The sequence below is a fragment of the Triturus cristatus genome, chromosome 7 (assembly GCF_964204655.1).
Source record: "Triturus cristatus chromosome 7, aTriCri1.1, whole genome shotgun sequence".
Taxonomy (NCBI): Eukaryota; Metazoa; Chordata; class Amphibia; order Caudata; family Salamandridae; genus Triturus; species Triturus cristatus.
Window position 1 is genome coordinate 1,502,478,370 of NC_140590.1, and position 15,183 is coordinate 1,502,493,552.

The 15,183-nt window shown below is 43.3% G+C and overlaps 1 protein-coding gene across 2 annotated transcripts in view; it reads right to left on the reverse strand.

Moving 5' to 3' along the window:
* Window positions 1-828: 828 nt before the first annotated feature.
* CBLN4 (cerebellin 4 precursor) overlaps window positions 829-15,183 on the reverse strand; it is a 231,984-nt gene continuing 217,629 nt past the window's right edge. For both annotated transcript variants that reach the window (XM_085614568.1, XM_085614567.1), the window contains one exon: window positions 829-1,546. In XM_085614568.1, coding sequence (XP_085470694.1) covers window positions 1,349-1,546 — 198 coding nt within the window. In that variant the 3' untranslated portion in view covers window positions 829-1,348. The remainder of the gene's footprint in view (window positions 1,547-15,183) is intronic.

Below are 15,183 nucleotides of genomic sequence, written 5' to 3' on the forward strand. Positions count from 1 at the left end.
CATGGTCTTAGTCGGAGAAATTCCGAGTTATAGGTGTGCGCTTTAGACAGCTCGTCCAAGGTGTAAAAACACGCACTCAGCCCTGAGCCAGTGCAAATATTCACGAAAAGCCCCAGATATTTATTTCCCATAGTCTTTTCCCAGTGTTGGAAATATGCTGCACGGAGCAAATACAAGAGGATGTCAGCACTTTACTAACCCAAAGGTCAGGGCATCGCTAGCATGAACAGACTGTATCATCGCAACGTGATAAATGCCTGCGGGTTTCTGGCCTTGAGCGTACAAAACCCCGAGATGTGTTAGCGTTAGCAGGTATTCGAATGTAATGTGTTTAAACAGAATCTTAAAATAAGCAGATAAATAGAAGGAGGCGAGGCACACCCTGGTGACACGTTCAACTCAGGAGAAGTGTTGAAAAATAGACATAATTAAAAACAATGGGGTCTCATCTCCAGCTAATAAAGTGCTTGCGTCCAGGGCGAAAGTCCCTCAGGTTTTTGATAGACTAGTTAATATCAATCATGTTAATTAAAGCCGAAAAATAAGTGTGAGGCTTCCTGCAGGGTAAAGCTGTTTTTTTGCAAGGTCTGCAAGACTGATCGCACCACCGTGCTAAGCGTTTTTTTTTGTGAGCGCTAAAATAGATTCTCTGAAAGGTGCAACAGCTTGTTTGGGCGCTAAGACCTAATTAAGTGCAACTGACGTGAGACGTCCGCTTAGCGGGCCAATGAGGGCGTGGGTTGCATTTTGCTGTTCCCCGTCTGCCATTGCTGTTTTTTGTATACGGAGCTTAAGTCACACATTGCTTACAACCTACAGACGGAAGTAATAATCTTCAATTTATTCAGTAACAATTTCTAGTGGAATACAATATGCAAATAAAATTCATAAGTACCAACATATGTGTAAGCGAAATAACATTCAATTTACAGTCCTTGAGCAGCAATAGACTCAATTTTGATTGAAGTCTGCAACAAAAGCCACCAGATGATCGACTTAGTTGCCAGATTTTGTGAGACTCAAGCCAAATTGCTGCTCCAAATTAATGTATCCAACACATATGAATAATTCCAACAAATTAGCGTCGATTAAATCTTGCAGGCAGCTTTAGACTGTGACAAGGGGCGTAGATATGCGTCGTCTGCTTTAAGTCTGAATCCAAATATACATTTAAACACAAAAAATAATCTTTGCGACTTCATTGTAGTTCAGAGAGGGCCATAAGCCTTGATTATGATCCATATTCATTCATGATTAATCGATTAGGAAACACCAATCCATTTATGACAAGATGGTCTTGAGCCGTAAAGGTGGCTGGTCCGCGCCTGGGTGGATGTCGCGGAGAAGTCTACAGAGGAAACACAAGGAATCCAGAAAATGTGGAGTATTGCCATCCGCCCACCAGGTTCCCTTTCTCCAGCTTCAGGTAGACTTTGTCCTCTTTGTCCAGGTACAGCAAAACTCCATTGGTGGCCGCCTCGCGAGTGACGTCCTTGTCCCCGGCAAAGGCAGAGATCACTGGCTTCCCGTTCAGCATCAGATTAACCTAGGTCGGGAAAAAAACAGAGAAAAGTTTGTGATCAAAAGTCCACCAAACACTGGGTTACTCTTAAACTACCTAAAGCAATGTACTAAAACAATCAAAGTGATCTACTCAGGGGCATTGACAATAGGCAGGCTTTTAGTAGGTGAGCAAGGATTAAACACCCCCTCTTTTTATAGCACTGGGAAGCCACTCTACCAAGTGCTGGATTACAGAAATACATTTGGGCAATGACACTATTTCATTTAAAATTGCACATTGAATGGGGTGCACTTTTTCTCCATTCCTAATTGTGGTGGTCTGAGCTATTTTTCAGAAATTCATAGTTCTATGATCTTGTAAAGAAACCCGGCCTTCTTTCTTTATATGATCATGAAACTCTTTGGTAATTTGCAATATCCTCACAGTGTACGGCAGGGGGCACTTTATTCCATATGTCTTTAATATGACGTGTGAATGAATAGCACATTAGACATAACTTCAGTAAGTATATAATCATTAATTACATGTCTTTTTGTAAACTCCAAGCAACTATCCAAGACCAAAAAGGGTCAATGTAGTGTATTGAATCTAAGAACATCAAATAAACAGATGTTGCTTGTTGTCATTATGAGCCGTACAAGCCCCTGTTTCGTTGTTTGAGATTGTCACGTTCCTGACTATCCCATAAATTACACCAGATCAGGACAGAGAGAGGAACATTATTGCCTTACAACATGTGATGCACGTAAAGGCAGATGTATTAATCCTTTCTGCTGTCACAAGCACTGAAATGTGCATAATCATAGAATTTGAGATGGGAAAATTATTTTATTTTTTTATGTGCTAAACCTAATTTGCAATGCAGAAAAGCCTGCCCAAATCTCAAAAACTGTTTTGCCACCCATTCTAAATCACAATTAGGAGGGGCTGTGAAGGATGGGCCCTCTTATTTGTGATTCACAATGAGATGTCCTATAGGTTGGTGATCATTGAAAAGTCACCTACATTTCATTGAAGATGGTACCTTATTCACAAAGGGTAAGCAGTCCCTGCTGGGTGACTTTAGGGGGAGCACGAAGTGCTCCATAGGAACAGTGCCAGTACTCTTCATTGTACTCTTCATTGTCTTCCCAAACGGGAAGCATTTTATTTTTAAATGCTTGAATAAATTATATATTCCATGTATGGGAATGCCAACACTGTGTTGAATACTGCTGTCTTTTGCAAGTCGCAATCAATCTGTGTATAGATAAACACAGAAGGTCTCAAATAGGGCCCTGTCTAATAAATCTTCGTTACCCCAGGTCCCTCCTGTCCACATTCCATTCATTACAAGTGAGATAATGGGACTAGGAATAATGAAGATTACCAGTAAGTAATAGGGCATTATGCACATAGTTCTACCAATGCCTAAGGCTAGACTGTGCATTACACAACCAATTGGTTTCCAGATCGCATCACAAGATGACAGGTCGGTCGGTCGTAAAAAGTTGGTGCACTATTTGTGATCACTGTTCACAGTCTGCCTGTTGTACATCTGGCCCTAAATTCCATGCATTTCGAACCAGAGCAAAAGGCTAGATATACTAACATATTGGTGCAAATTGTGTACCTCCTTTTTCAAACAGTATTTTATTTTATGAACCCATCTATGTACCAATAGGTCAGTTCGTAAAATAAGGAAACTCAGGTTGTCACAGGATGGCATGTCTTACTTATATTCATTAGGAAGGTCGCAATTTGTGACCCACCATGGTTGGCTGCAATCACAGATATGGCTGTCTGCAAGAGACAGTAGACCACCATCTAGGTCATTGTATTTCCAATTGGAAAACGTTTTTTTAAATCAGTCTGAAGGAAACAGGGCTGCTTTTAAAAAAAAAGATTTTGATTTTGGAAAACGTATGTGAACGTTGGCAGTGGTCTCTGGGACCGCTGCCTACTCCCACCAAAGTTTATCCTCCTATTCCCAAAGCAGGAGTCCAAAGGGAACTCCTTTATCTTTTCGAATCAAGTACCATGCCAACTTGGAAGCTGGTATCTGCTTAATGGTTTGCACCTGGAATTACACTTGCAAACCATTGATACATATGTTACTGCCTTGTTATTTGAAAGGAACCCAAAAAACACTCCCCTTCTAAATTGTGAATCAGTAATCACATCTACATCAACTCACTCACGAAAAATCCCGAAGACACCAGACTCTGCTTCCAGGAAGGAATGAAGAACGTGGCAGCCTGGATGAAAGACAGCTGTTAGAAGCTCAACTCAGAGAAGACCGAGGTCCTCATCCTCGGACCATGCACCTCCGCTTGGGACAGCACCTGGTGACCCTCCGCCCTCTGGAATCTACCCACCCCTACAGACCACGCACGAAACCTCGGCATCATCCTCTACTCCTCCCTCTTCATGAACCGCCAGATCAACGCCGTCGCTTCCACTAGCTTCAAGTGCCTGTGCATCCTCCGCAAGACCTTCAAATGGATCCCCTCTGACTGTAGAAGGACCGTCACCCATGCGCTCATAACCAGCAGACTGGACTACGGCAACGTCCTTTACACCGGAATCAACAAAACTCTTCTACACAAACTCCAAACCATCCAGAACTCAACTGCCAGACTCGTCCTCGGGACACTGCGTCATGAACACATGACCCAACACCTACGAGGCCTCCACTGGCTCCCCGTCAAGATGAGGATCACCTTCAAACTCCTCACCCTCTCCTACAAATCCCTCAACAACATCAGACCCAAATACCTCAAAGAGAGAGTATCCTTCCACATACCCAAAAGTAACCTCCGCTCTGCTGACCTGGCCCTGGCAGAGGTCCCCCACATCCGCAGAAACAGAACAGGCGGGAATGCCTTCTCCTACATCGCAGCCAGGACCTGGAACGAGCTCTCGGTGAACATCAGATGCTCCCTGACCCTGCACACATTCAGGAAGGACCTCAAGACCTGGTTCTTCGACTGATCCAGAGCTGACCCCCTCCCCTCCCCCCCCAGCACCTTCAGACCCTCACAGGTGAGTAGCGCACTTTACAAACCCCTGATTGATTGATCAACATTGTGGTTCTGAAAACCTTCTCCAAATCCTTAAAGGGGCTTCGAACATAAGAAAAAAATGATTTTGCGGTCGCAAACCCTGTAATTTAGAGATTTAAAGGGTCATTTAAAAGCAGCTGTTTCCTTAGCTCTGAAAGCCCGATATCCATGAGGTGAGACACATCTATTATGTCTCCTGAGAGGCCTTTGTGAAAGTTCATGGAGGAGTTCAACGAAGGCCAAGAACCCCCTATCCCCAACAAAGAGAACAGTCAAGCACAGGACCCGTTCTTATACCCCATAAAACCTGGCAGGGTTATACTGTCCGTTGACATACTCACAGGGTGGGTAATGCTAGCCCCCCCAAAACCGGATATCAGTGTAAACCCTCAATAGTTTGGCCTACAGCCATGAAGCATCTGGGAGGCCTGATGCACATGCTCAAAGAGAGGCCTTAGACCAACCAGTCCTTCACCATGTTGTGTGAGCTCTTCTGTCCAGGCACACAAAGAAGGTTCTTGTGCTTCCCATGAATCCGCCTCTAACATTTGATACATCTGCGCACATCACTACTGTTGTCCTTTTGGACTAAATACGATCAATGCATGCTATTTCACCTTAATAGGTACCATAGATATTTTATGTGAGCTTCAAGCAGTGGCATATGCATGTCTTTGAACATCACGGTTATTAACAGTGCTAGAAACAAGGGAGATCCAATGGGATCCGGGATCGATGTTGGATTATTGAGCCGGATCTGTCCCCCAGTGAAATATGCTGAACATGTCTTAATGCATTTGATGGCAGTGGAACAAATTCAGCAGCAACCACACTCAAGACCTGGCTCTTCGAATGACCCCAACAGAGCTGCTCACACCCACCCCCCAATGCCTTGAGACCATAACGGGTGAGTAGTGCGCTTTACAAAACCCTGATTGATTGATTGATTGATTGATTGATTGATTGATTGATTGATTGATTGATTTATTGGGTTCAGAGCCACAAACTGCAGGGGGCGAGGGAGGTTTAAACTTTGTAGTTCTAGCTGTGCCCTAAACAAATGGCTCACTAACAGTGCATTTCACTGTTGCAACAATGACCAGTATAACCACAAGGCATGTTGGCTGTTTATTATGAGAAATACAGGTGATAGACGATTGCATGCTATACTGGAGTGGGCTCAGTGCGGGGGTTATTGCAGAGGCCGCCCCCAAAGGGGGCCTCAAGGACCGGCACCATAACTACCGCCGAGCCACTGGAAGGATCCAGTTTTGAGTGCCCCAGAGCGCCCAGAAGCAGATGGAGGTAGCCCTTTGTGCCCAAGGTGCACCGGAGAGGCACCATACCCTCCATCCAATTTTGTCCAGGTGAGGTACGAACCCCCCAAGGGGGGAAACTGCCAGTGGACGAGGGGAAATTGTGGGTTATAAGTCGCCGCTCACCCTGTGCAGCTCCTTATCATCATGGAGTGGGGGGAGCAGTGCAGGAAGAAGTTTTGACCCACCCACCCACCACCTAAGGAACAGCAGTGTCACAGTGCTGGATAAAAGGCAAGCGGATAGCGGATAAGTAAGGGTACAATGATTGGTTATGGAGACACACCGACAGGGCAGTGTGGAGGAGTAGGGCCACTCACTTTGGGATGCCTTATGTCAGGGTGAGTAGGCCTGACAAAAGGGGGTAGCAAACGGAGACGGCACTAGCAGCCCAGACCCCACCGGACGGCAGGGCACAAATGAGACTAAAAAGGTAGCGAGTTGGGGCCTAACTCCAGGGAGAAGGTACCCCTCACACGCAAGGAGCGTGGAAACCAACAGAACAATTTTATGACTCAGAAGTGGCAAGAAAGGAGATAAGCCTGCCAAAGAACTGACCAATGAACTGTCGGGGCGAGTTACAAATTTATGATCTACAAATGATTTACGACAAGCAATGTGTTATGACAAGCAAAGTATATGATTTATGACAAACAAGACATGACAGCTCACAATGATAATTTATGGCCAGTAGCCATAAAATTATGAACAGAGTATATGCATGTAATCGTAATAAAACTGCGGCCAACAATGACAATATAACCACAACACATGTTGGCTGTATATTATAAGAAATACAGGTGATAATAGATTGCATGTTATACTGGAGTGGGCACAGGCGGGGGTTATGTTCGAGTTTAATCTTGGCAGGGAGCTAGCTGGAGCATAACATTTTATAACAATGCCCTGGTGTCAACAGGCAAATGCTTGGAGCCATATTTGAGCTGGGTAGAAAAACCCTTCCAGCGGCACCTACTAACACTCTTTAGACTAAATATTGTACATTTCAAAGTCACTTTCCCGATGCAAAAAACTGGTGTTGAGATTTACACCATGTAGATGCAATAACATTATAAAACAAAGTACATTTCATTGTATTATATTTTGCTCTCTGTACCAAGGCCCACGTCAACGTTTCCTGGCCCCGGTAAGGCACGGCTCAACGGCCAGAAACCATCATTTGGGATTAGAACAGTTGCATACTCGCCCTACTTCAGAGTTTTGTCATGCTGTTTTACATTTTTTTTAATTAGCCTTACCCATTTAGGAACATTGGGCCATATGTAGGTAGCATCACATTTACCGATTCATAAATACCGAATTTTACCGATTCGGTATTTATGAATCGGTAAATGTGATATAGGTAATAATTCGGTAAATTTTACCGAATCGGAAAAATTCGGTAATTATGAATCGGTATTTACCGATTCGGTAATGAGGCATACCTTCCCATTGATTCCTATGGGCCTGGAGGCCCATAGGAATCAATGGGAAGGTATGCCTCATTACCGATTCGGTAAATACCGATTCGGTAATGGGGGGAGCATATTCAAGGGTGGCAGGGTGTCACATTGACACCCTGTTGCACGGCTGAATCTTGCATGTGTGCACATGTGGCGCACATACATGCCCTAAGGGCATGTATGTCTGCCACATGGCACTCTTAAATCTGCAAAATATTACTTTTTGCAAGGTATTCGTTATTTATCACCAACCTGTATTTGGTGGTAAATAACGATTTCTTAATACTAACTTTCACTCTTCAGAGTGCTCCCTACATATGATTTCAGGATTCGGTATTTACAGAATCGGTATTTTACCGATTTGGTAATTTACCGAATCCTGAAATTATGCCTCCTACATCTCAAATAGCTAAATACCGGTCGGTAACGGGCTATTTACCGAATTTCGGCCGTTACCGACCGGTATTTAGCTACCTACATGAGGCCCATAATGAGGAGTTAATGGATTGAATAAATGCGTGTTTTAACAATATATATATATATATATCTGTTTAGGTTTGGCACCAGTCACTTTATGAAACTTTTATCTATTTTCCCCACGGTTTTTTATGTAAAATATAGAGTTCTGTTTCCTCCTTTTTTATCTTACTCTGGAACTTTTACTGGAAACTGTGATATATATTTTATGTGTTTTATTGTACATTTTGTGAATGAATTGTGGCTTCTATGGCATCATGCCGAATAAATTATTTGAACTTGACAATGATATCGGGTGCAATGAAGACTTGATGTCACTTTTACTAGAACTCAAACAATAGACTTTGATTCGGAGCCAGGTTTCTTACTTTTACAAGCGTTGGATGAAAGTGATATACATGCATTGTAAGGATGCGAGCTGTATCTCTCTTTGTAAGTAATTATGCTACTAGCTATATATATACAGGACTTACAAAAATTCTTTATTGATACCGAAAGAAATCTTTTTTACCTTAGAATACCATGAAATAGAGAAAAACCACAGACATGTTGTAAACATATACCTTGCAGTTTGCATGCAGCTTCTTGGATAGGATCATAGCTCCTTAAGCTCAACAGTGAGCTATATTACAAACAATTTTAACCTGTAACCCACAGGCAACACAGGGATCTATGCAACAAAACAGTAACCCACTGAGTTACCTACAAAACATTTACATTTGGGAAATCTTTTCAATATGATGCGCCTTGCAGCAGGCACATTCACTGGCTGTGCTTTTTGTGTGATGAGTCAAACCTCTGACTATAATAATAATATCCACATTTGTAAAGCTCGAACAATCACCCGTAAGGGTTTCTAGGCGCTGGGGGCTATCGGGAAGATTAAGCAAGCTATTGCCCAGAGACACATGGTGCTGGGCTAATCTGCCACCTGCACCGGGGATTGAACCGTGAGCCCCAGATTCCGAAGTCAGTCACCCTGGCCGCGGCGCCACACCTCTTCTACTGTGCAAAGATCTCTCCAGCAAGCGGTTATTCACCAGGCTATATTTCTTCTGATACACCCTGAAATTGACTGGGTTCACGACGATCTCTGCAGCAGGTGCCTTAGTCTTTCTGTGACCAATTAGCACCCCGCCAGAACACTTTTACTATCACATTTGTCCTGGTTGCTAATTTCTTTGGGGAAGACTTTTTAAATATAAGTCTGCCCCCAAGGAAACTGGCAACAGGGGCAAATTATATAGTTTGAATATGCGCCTCGTGATTCTACCCCTCATGACTCTGCTCCATTTCTGCTGCTGCCCTATTTACACTCAATTTAATGTGAGCCAGGTGTAATTTTTCTAATTTCAAACATTGGTGTGTAAGCTTTCTTCATTATGCGTCTATAATTGTTTATTTATTTTATTTAAAAACACTAGGGCAGATTTATGAGCCCCTTGCGCCACTTTTGCGTCACTATTCCCATGTTAAAAGTGACGCAAAAGTGGCGCAAGGGGCTCATAAATCTGCCCAACTATATATATCCTTTTATTTCTATATGGATGATTAATGTAACAGAAACAAACGGGTACCTCTCTCATTTCAAAGAAATGCTATCTTCACAACACACACATCAGAGACAGAAATGGCACACTTTTTTGCACAGAATGCGAAAAGACCAATCTAGCATTGACTCCACATAGGCGTTAGAAGTAGACGGGCCTTCAAGGCGCGTCTTTTGAAATATATAATGCATTTTTCATTTTAATTCTACATTTTGCACAGAGTTAATTGCCTGAAACAGGCCTTTCGAATGTGGATTCCTACTGGGCTTTCTTTTATTAAGGAACCATCTGATTAATTCAAGCTAGCAAAGATTTCCTTAGCAGTTTTTCGGCATGGCAGCTCAGATGCAATTGTTTCAAGATGGAGGCAGTCGTATCCTAGATTACACACAACCTCCTCAAGTCTGTTATGAGGGCAGTCAATTTAAAAAGTGTTGTTGTTTGTGTAAAACAATATAAAAAAAAACACTTGAGTAGGTTGCATCTTTATGAAACGCAAACTTCAGGACCTATTCGCAAGAGCAACAATTTATTTGAGAAGAGTCAAATAATTATTGTGTTCCCTAAGTGGCAAACATAGAATTTTAGAGAGGTAATAGTGAATACAAGGATATTTTCACTGATCGGTGTGACATCCAATAGACAACAAGAGCAAAGTTTGAGTTGTCTATGTCATTCACAACCCCCAGGTGAAAAATACATCCTTTAGTCACTTTTAACTTATGTATATTTTAATGTTAGGTATGGCCCACAAAATAAAATGTCCTTGCTTCTCCTCGCTGTCCAAACGTAGAAAACAAATTGGCCTCAAGACTCTCAACCCATCACCCTCTGTGCCTTGCCATCCCTCTACTATCAGAGCAGAAAGCCAACACTGCACTGACAGTCAGAGGAACCTGGAATTCCTTTATGACGTAGAAACAATGGGTAACAAAACCTGTTACAAACCGTTGCTACATAACAGATTAAGAAATTGTTTTTCATGCTGGCGGATCTCAGTCAGGGCCATCCATAACATACCGAATTATAAATGAGCAACAGTGGATTATGGGGATGTTTGCCACTGAGGAGCTCTGAGGGACATTATAAGAAACAAAGCTTTTTTGTAGTATCCCCTCACTTTTTGCCCGATGTGGACTACTAGATGCCCGTTTTCAACTTTGACAGTACACGGCAGCCTGCTAGCCAGACCCCAGTGCCAGTGCTCTCTCAATAAAACTGGTAAGTGTGAATTGGTAACCTCCAATTGGCAAGGACTTTTACTCCCTTATAAGTCCCTAGAATATGGTACCAGTGGTACCCAGGGCATGAGAGTTAAAGGGGTCACCAGGGCCTGTAACACTGTATGTGCACTGCACCCTGAGTGACCCAAGTAAACTACTGACAGCAGGCCTGCTATTGAAGACTGGAGGAGCAGGACACACTGCTTGAATTCGACTTTGACCTCATCATGTGTGCAAAGTCAATGCACTATTTTCAATATATGCCAGTCACCCCTAAGGAAGGTCTACTGAGCACAGGAGGCAGGATATATTATAATAAAGATGTGGACATGTAAGTGCAGCTTATATGTCCCTATAGTGTCCTTTACCATTTAAGGGCACTATAAGTGATAGATGGTCCTTAGGATGACATGGGCTGGCACCCCAGCAAATCTGAGGTTGGCAGTTCCATTGTGGTACTGCCTAAATGTGCCTTGTTTGATATCAAACAATGTGCCTCATCACCCTTGACACAAATACCGTGTCGACGACAGTGTGGCATTCACCCAGGTGATTACCTCAGAGGTTTCCCACCTTGTTGCACAAGCTTTTCTTGTGCTCTGGCTGCCAGCCCACACTTGCCGCCACCAAGAAGGACCCCTTGCTAGGAGGTGTGAACTCTTCCAGGAGTCTGAAACAAAGGCCTGGATGGGAAGGAGGTCACACCTCCCTCCCTGATAAGATGGTTATTTAAGTGATGAATTAAGGCGGTGAGCTTCAAAGGCTGCACAACCTGTGATATGCAACCAGGCTGCCCCCCACCGGGGGAACAGCTCTTCCCCTGTCCCCAGGCACATTTGCACATGGCCAGGTGGGAACATTAGGTATTAAGGAGGTGTACACTCCCAGAGGGCTAACCACACCACTGAGGTGGGATATCTGGTCTGTACAGCTAAGGAAGACTTCTGCAATTTTTAAAAGTGGTAGAATAATGGGTACGGGGTAGAAAAGGTGACCTACACCCCTAGATGGGGTCACCTAAGGAGTGGATTAGCCACAGAGGCTAGTGGTCAATTGGCCACTTGCACTCACACCACTAAGAACCCCAAAATCTAGGATTTAAGGGCTACCCCTGACACCAGAACCTCAGTTTTGATTTAACCTGCATCAAAGAGGACAAAGAAGAGACCCGAGTCTGCATCAACAGGACTTTCACCCTGTTCACCACCAGTACTGTGTAAGTGGTCAAAACTGCTCTCTTGCAGTTTCTGCCTCAGCACCAAGGACAGCCAGGAAATCTCTGCACCCAGGCTTGTCAAACCAGGTAAAATCAAACTGACTTTTGAATGCATTTTGCAGTACTGTTTTGCACTGATTTAATATTGCTTCTAAAATCCATACCTCCGGTTATATTTATCTGATTTACTTCATTTTGGTGTCTAAAATTATATACAAATCTGCTTTATTTTTTATAAATTGGTGACAGATTTCTATCAAGTTGTGTCATTTACTTATTGTCCATGTTGTTATTGTGAAATGCATGACACGTGTTCCTCTAGTAAAGCCTGACTGCTCTTTACAACTAAACCAGGACTGAGCTAAGTATTCATTACTGTGAATCCAAGGACTGTCTTTGCGGTATTGTGAGTTTATTGCTTGGTGAGGTCCAACCAGCATCCCCACATAGTACTCCACCTTCCTACAGACATCAAATAGGCAAAGAGAGCAAAGCTCTGGTTGTCTATGATGTGACTCAGAACCCAAAGAAGAACTCTCATTAAAATACACCAACTTTTTGGTATTAGAGGATTTCAATGTCCATATGGACAATGACACATGTCCCATAGCTACTCAACAACTCAACTAACAGAGATGCTAATCGGTTTGAACCTCAAACAACTAGTCTTTAAACCCACACATAAGGCTGGACACACCTTGGACCTTATTTGTACCAATATCCCCAATTTAATAACCGAAGATCCCATTCCTCTCCTCTGGTCTGACGACTGTCTTGTTCCTTTCTATATAGCTACGTCTATTAACCATAATGCCAATAAATGTGAATACGATACTAAAAGAAACTGGAGGAAAGTTACCCCTGAAGCATTAGGACCTGTACTATTAAACACCCCTCTCCCGTTCACTGGAGACCCAAACTGTGACGCTGTAAGTCTTAATCAATGGTTTACAACGGCTCTTGACCAAGTCACTCCTATGAAAACAATTAAAGAGTCCAGAAATACACCCTCGACCACTTGGTTTACACCTGCACTTCAAGTAGAAAAGAGCCGATGTAAGAAACTTGAACGGCTATGGCGCTCAGCCTACGACCATGAAGCCAAAAACACATATAGAAAGGCAATAAAACAGTTTCACAAACTAAAACGTACCGCGATTAAAGACTACATTACTAACCAAATAAAATCAGCTGACAACTCTTCTAAAGAAATTTTAAAAATTGTGCAGGGCTTTCTCAAACCAGAGGCATTGAAAAGTAACATGGGTCCCCTCTGCTACACTCTGTGAAAATCTTTCAGCTTTCTTCCAAAAGAAGATTCAGGACATTTATGCAACCTTTCCGGCTAAGGATTCGTCTATCATGTCATTGCCCCGTCCATCCCCCACAACAACTTGGTCTGAATTTACCCCCTTTGATCTGGCCACATCTCTCAAACAGTTGGATAAAACTAAATCCGGTTCTCCACTTGACCCCTGCACACCCAGGTTTTTCTAAAATATTAGCACCACTGCTCAATCCGGCCCTAAACCAGCTCTGGAACACCTTGCTGGAAACTGGCATTTATCCATCTAGCTGGAAGACTGCTATCGTTCAACCAATTCTAAAAAAGGAGAACGCAGACCCCACAATTTTGAAAATTTTTAGCCCTATTTCCCTCCTGCCAGTACCCGCTGAGATCCTTGAAAAGGAAGTGCAAAATCAGTTATCAACATTCTTGGAATCAAATAAACTTCTCCATGACACCCAATCAGGATTTAGAGCAGGTTACAGCACGGAAACGGCCCTACTTGAGGTAGCAGAAACTGTCAGAGAAACCATGGATAAAGGGAACTGTGCGATGCTGGTGTTATTAGACCTCTCTGCAGCATTCGACACAGTTTCTCACAAGATCCTTCTGGACAGGCTTCAACATTTAGGAGTAACAGGGACCGTCTTGGCTTGGTGCAGCTCCTTCATGGAAGGCCGCACACAAAGAATACGGCTACATCCCCACACCTCTGGTTCACGCCCTCTGATATGTGGTGTGCCTCAGGGTTCGGCACTTAGCCCAACCCTTTTTAATGTCTATCTTGCCCCCCTCGCCACTTTGGTAATGAAACAAGAAGTTGATGTTATCTCCTATGCTGATGACACGCAGCTCGTGTTTTCTTTCGCAGCCTGCTCAGAGGCCGTCTTCTCAAACTTTAGGCAGTGTCTCCTGGACATCGTAACTTGGATGTCAGACAACTGCCTAAAGCTGAATACAGAAAAAACAGAGGTGTTATTTTTTAACCAGCCCTCTCCCCCACTATCTCATCTCTGGTGGCCTACAGAACTCAACCCTCCACCCCTTCCAGTCTCATCGGCTAGGAATCTAGGGTTTAAACTAGATACCTCCTTGTCATGCAAGACCCAAATAAGCCAAGCCTCTTCTTCCTGCTTTTGGAAAATGAAGGCCCTCCGAAGATTCCTCTACTTTCTACCAATGGATTGTAGAAAAACAATAGTCCATGCAGTAATCGCATCACAACTTGATTACGTAAATAGCATGTACCTGGGGCTGCCAGCATACTCACTAAGAAAACTGCAAATGGTGCAGAATGCGGCAGCCAGGCTCATTATAAACATTCCACTCAGACATCAAATTTCCCCCCACTTGCGCAGTCTTCATTGGCTGCCTGTCAAAAGAAGATCTGAATTTAAGGCTCTTACTCTCGCTTACAGAGCACTCAATGATATTGGCCCACACTACTTCAAAAAGAGAGTTCGTAAATATCATCAGTCTAGGACCCTAAGATCCAACACCTATGAGTACCTCATCATCCCCCGCTTCTCTAAATTGAGAATTGGAGGACGATCTTTTTCCGTCAAAACTGCAATCTTATGGAACTCCATGCCCGACCATATTAGAAAAGCCAAATATGAACTCATTTTTCGGAAGGCCTTAAAAACTTGGCTCTTCAGCCTCCCGTTATAAACTAGGGACTGATAACTCTCACAAACTCTGACAAATGATAACTCTAAAACACCTCTCACCGTGTCCGCAAGCGCCGGGACACCCCCGTTGGGGGTAGCTGAGCGCTATACAAGAATAGAAATAATAAATAATAATAATAATAATAATAATAATAATAAGTGCCACTAATGTGCTAGAAGCAATCTCTCAGTGTGTTACATTAGAGAAATTCATACAGATAATATACCCCTAACATAAGGTTACAATGCTAGCAACTTTATATGGTGGGAGCATTTCAACCCTTCTACACAGGTTTGTTGCAATGGCTTCCATTAGGTTGGTCCAATTAGGAGCCTTCTGTCATGTTGGAGATACCACCTGTGAGGAAAAACACCAGCAGCTGTTTAAAACAACTTGAAAGTAGGCCTGGG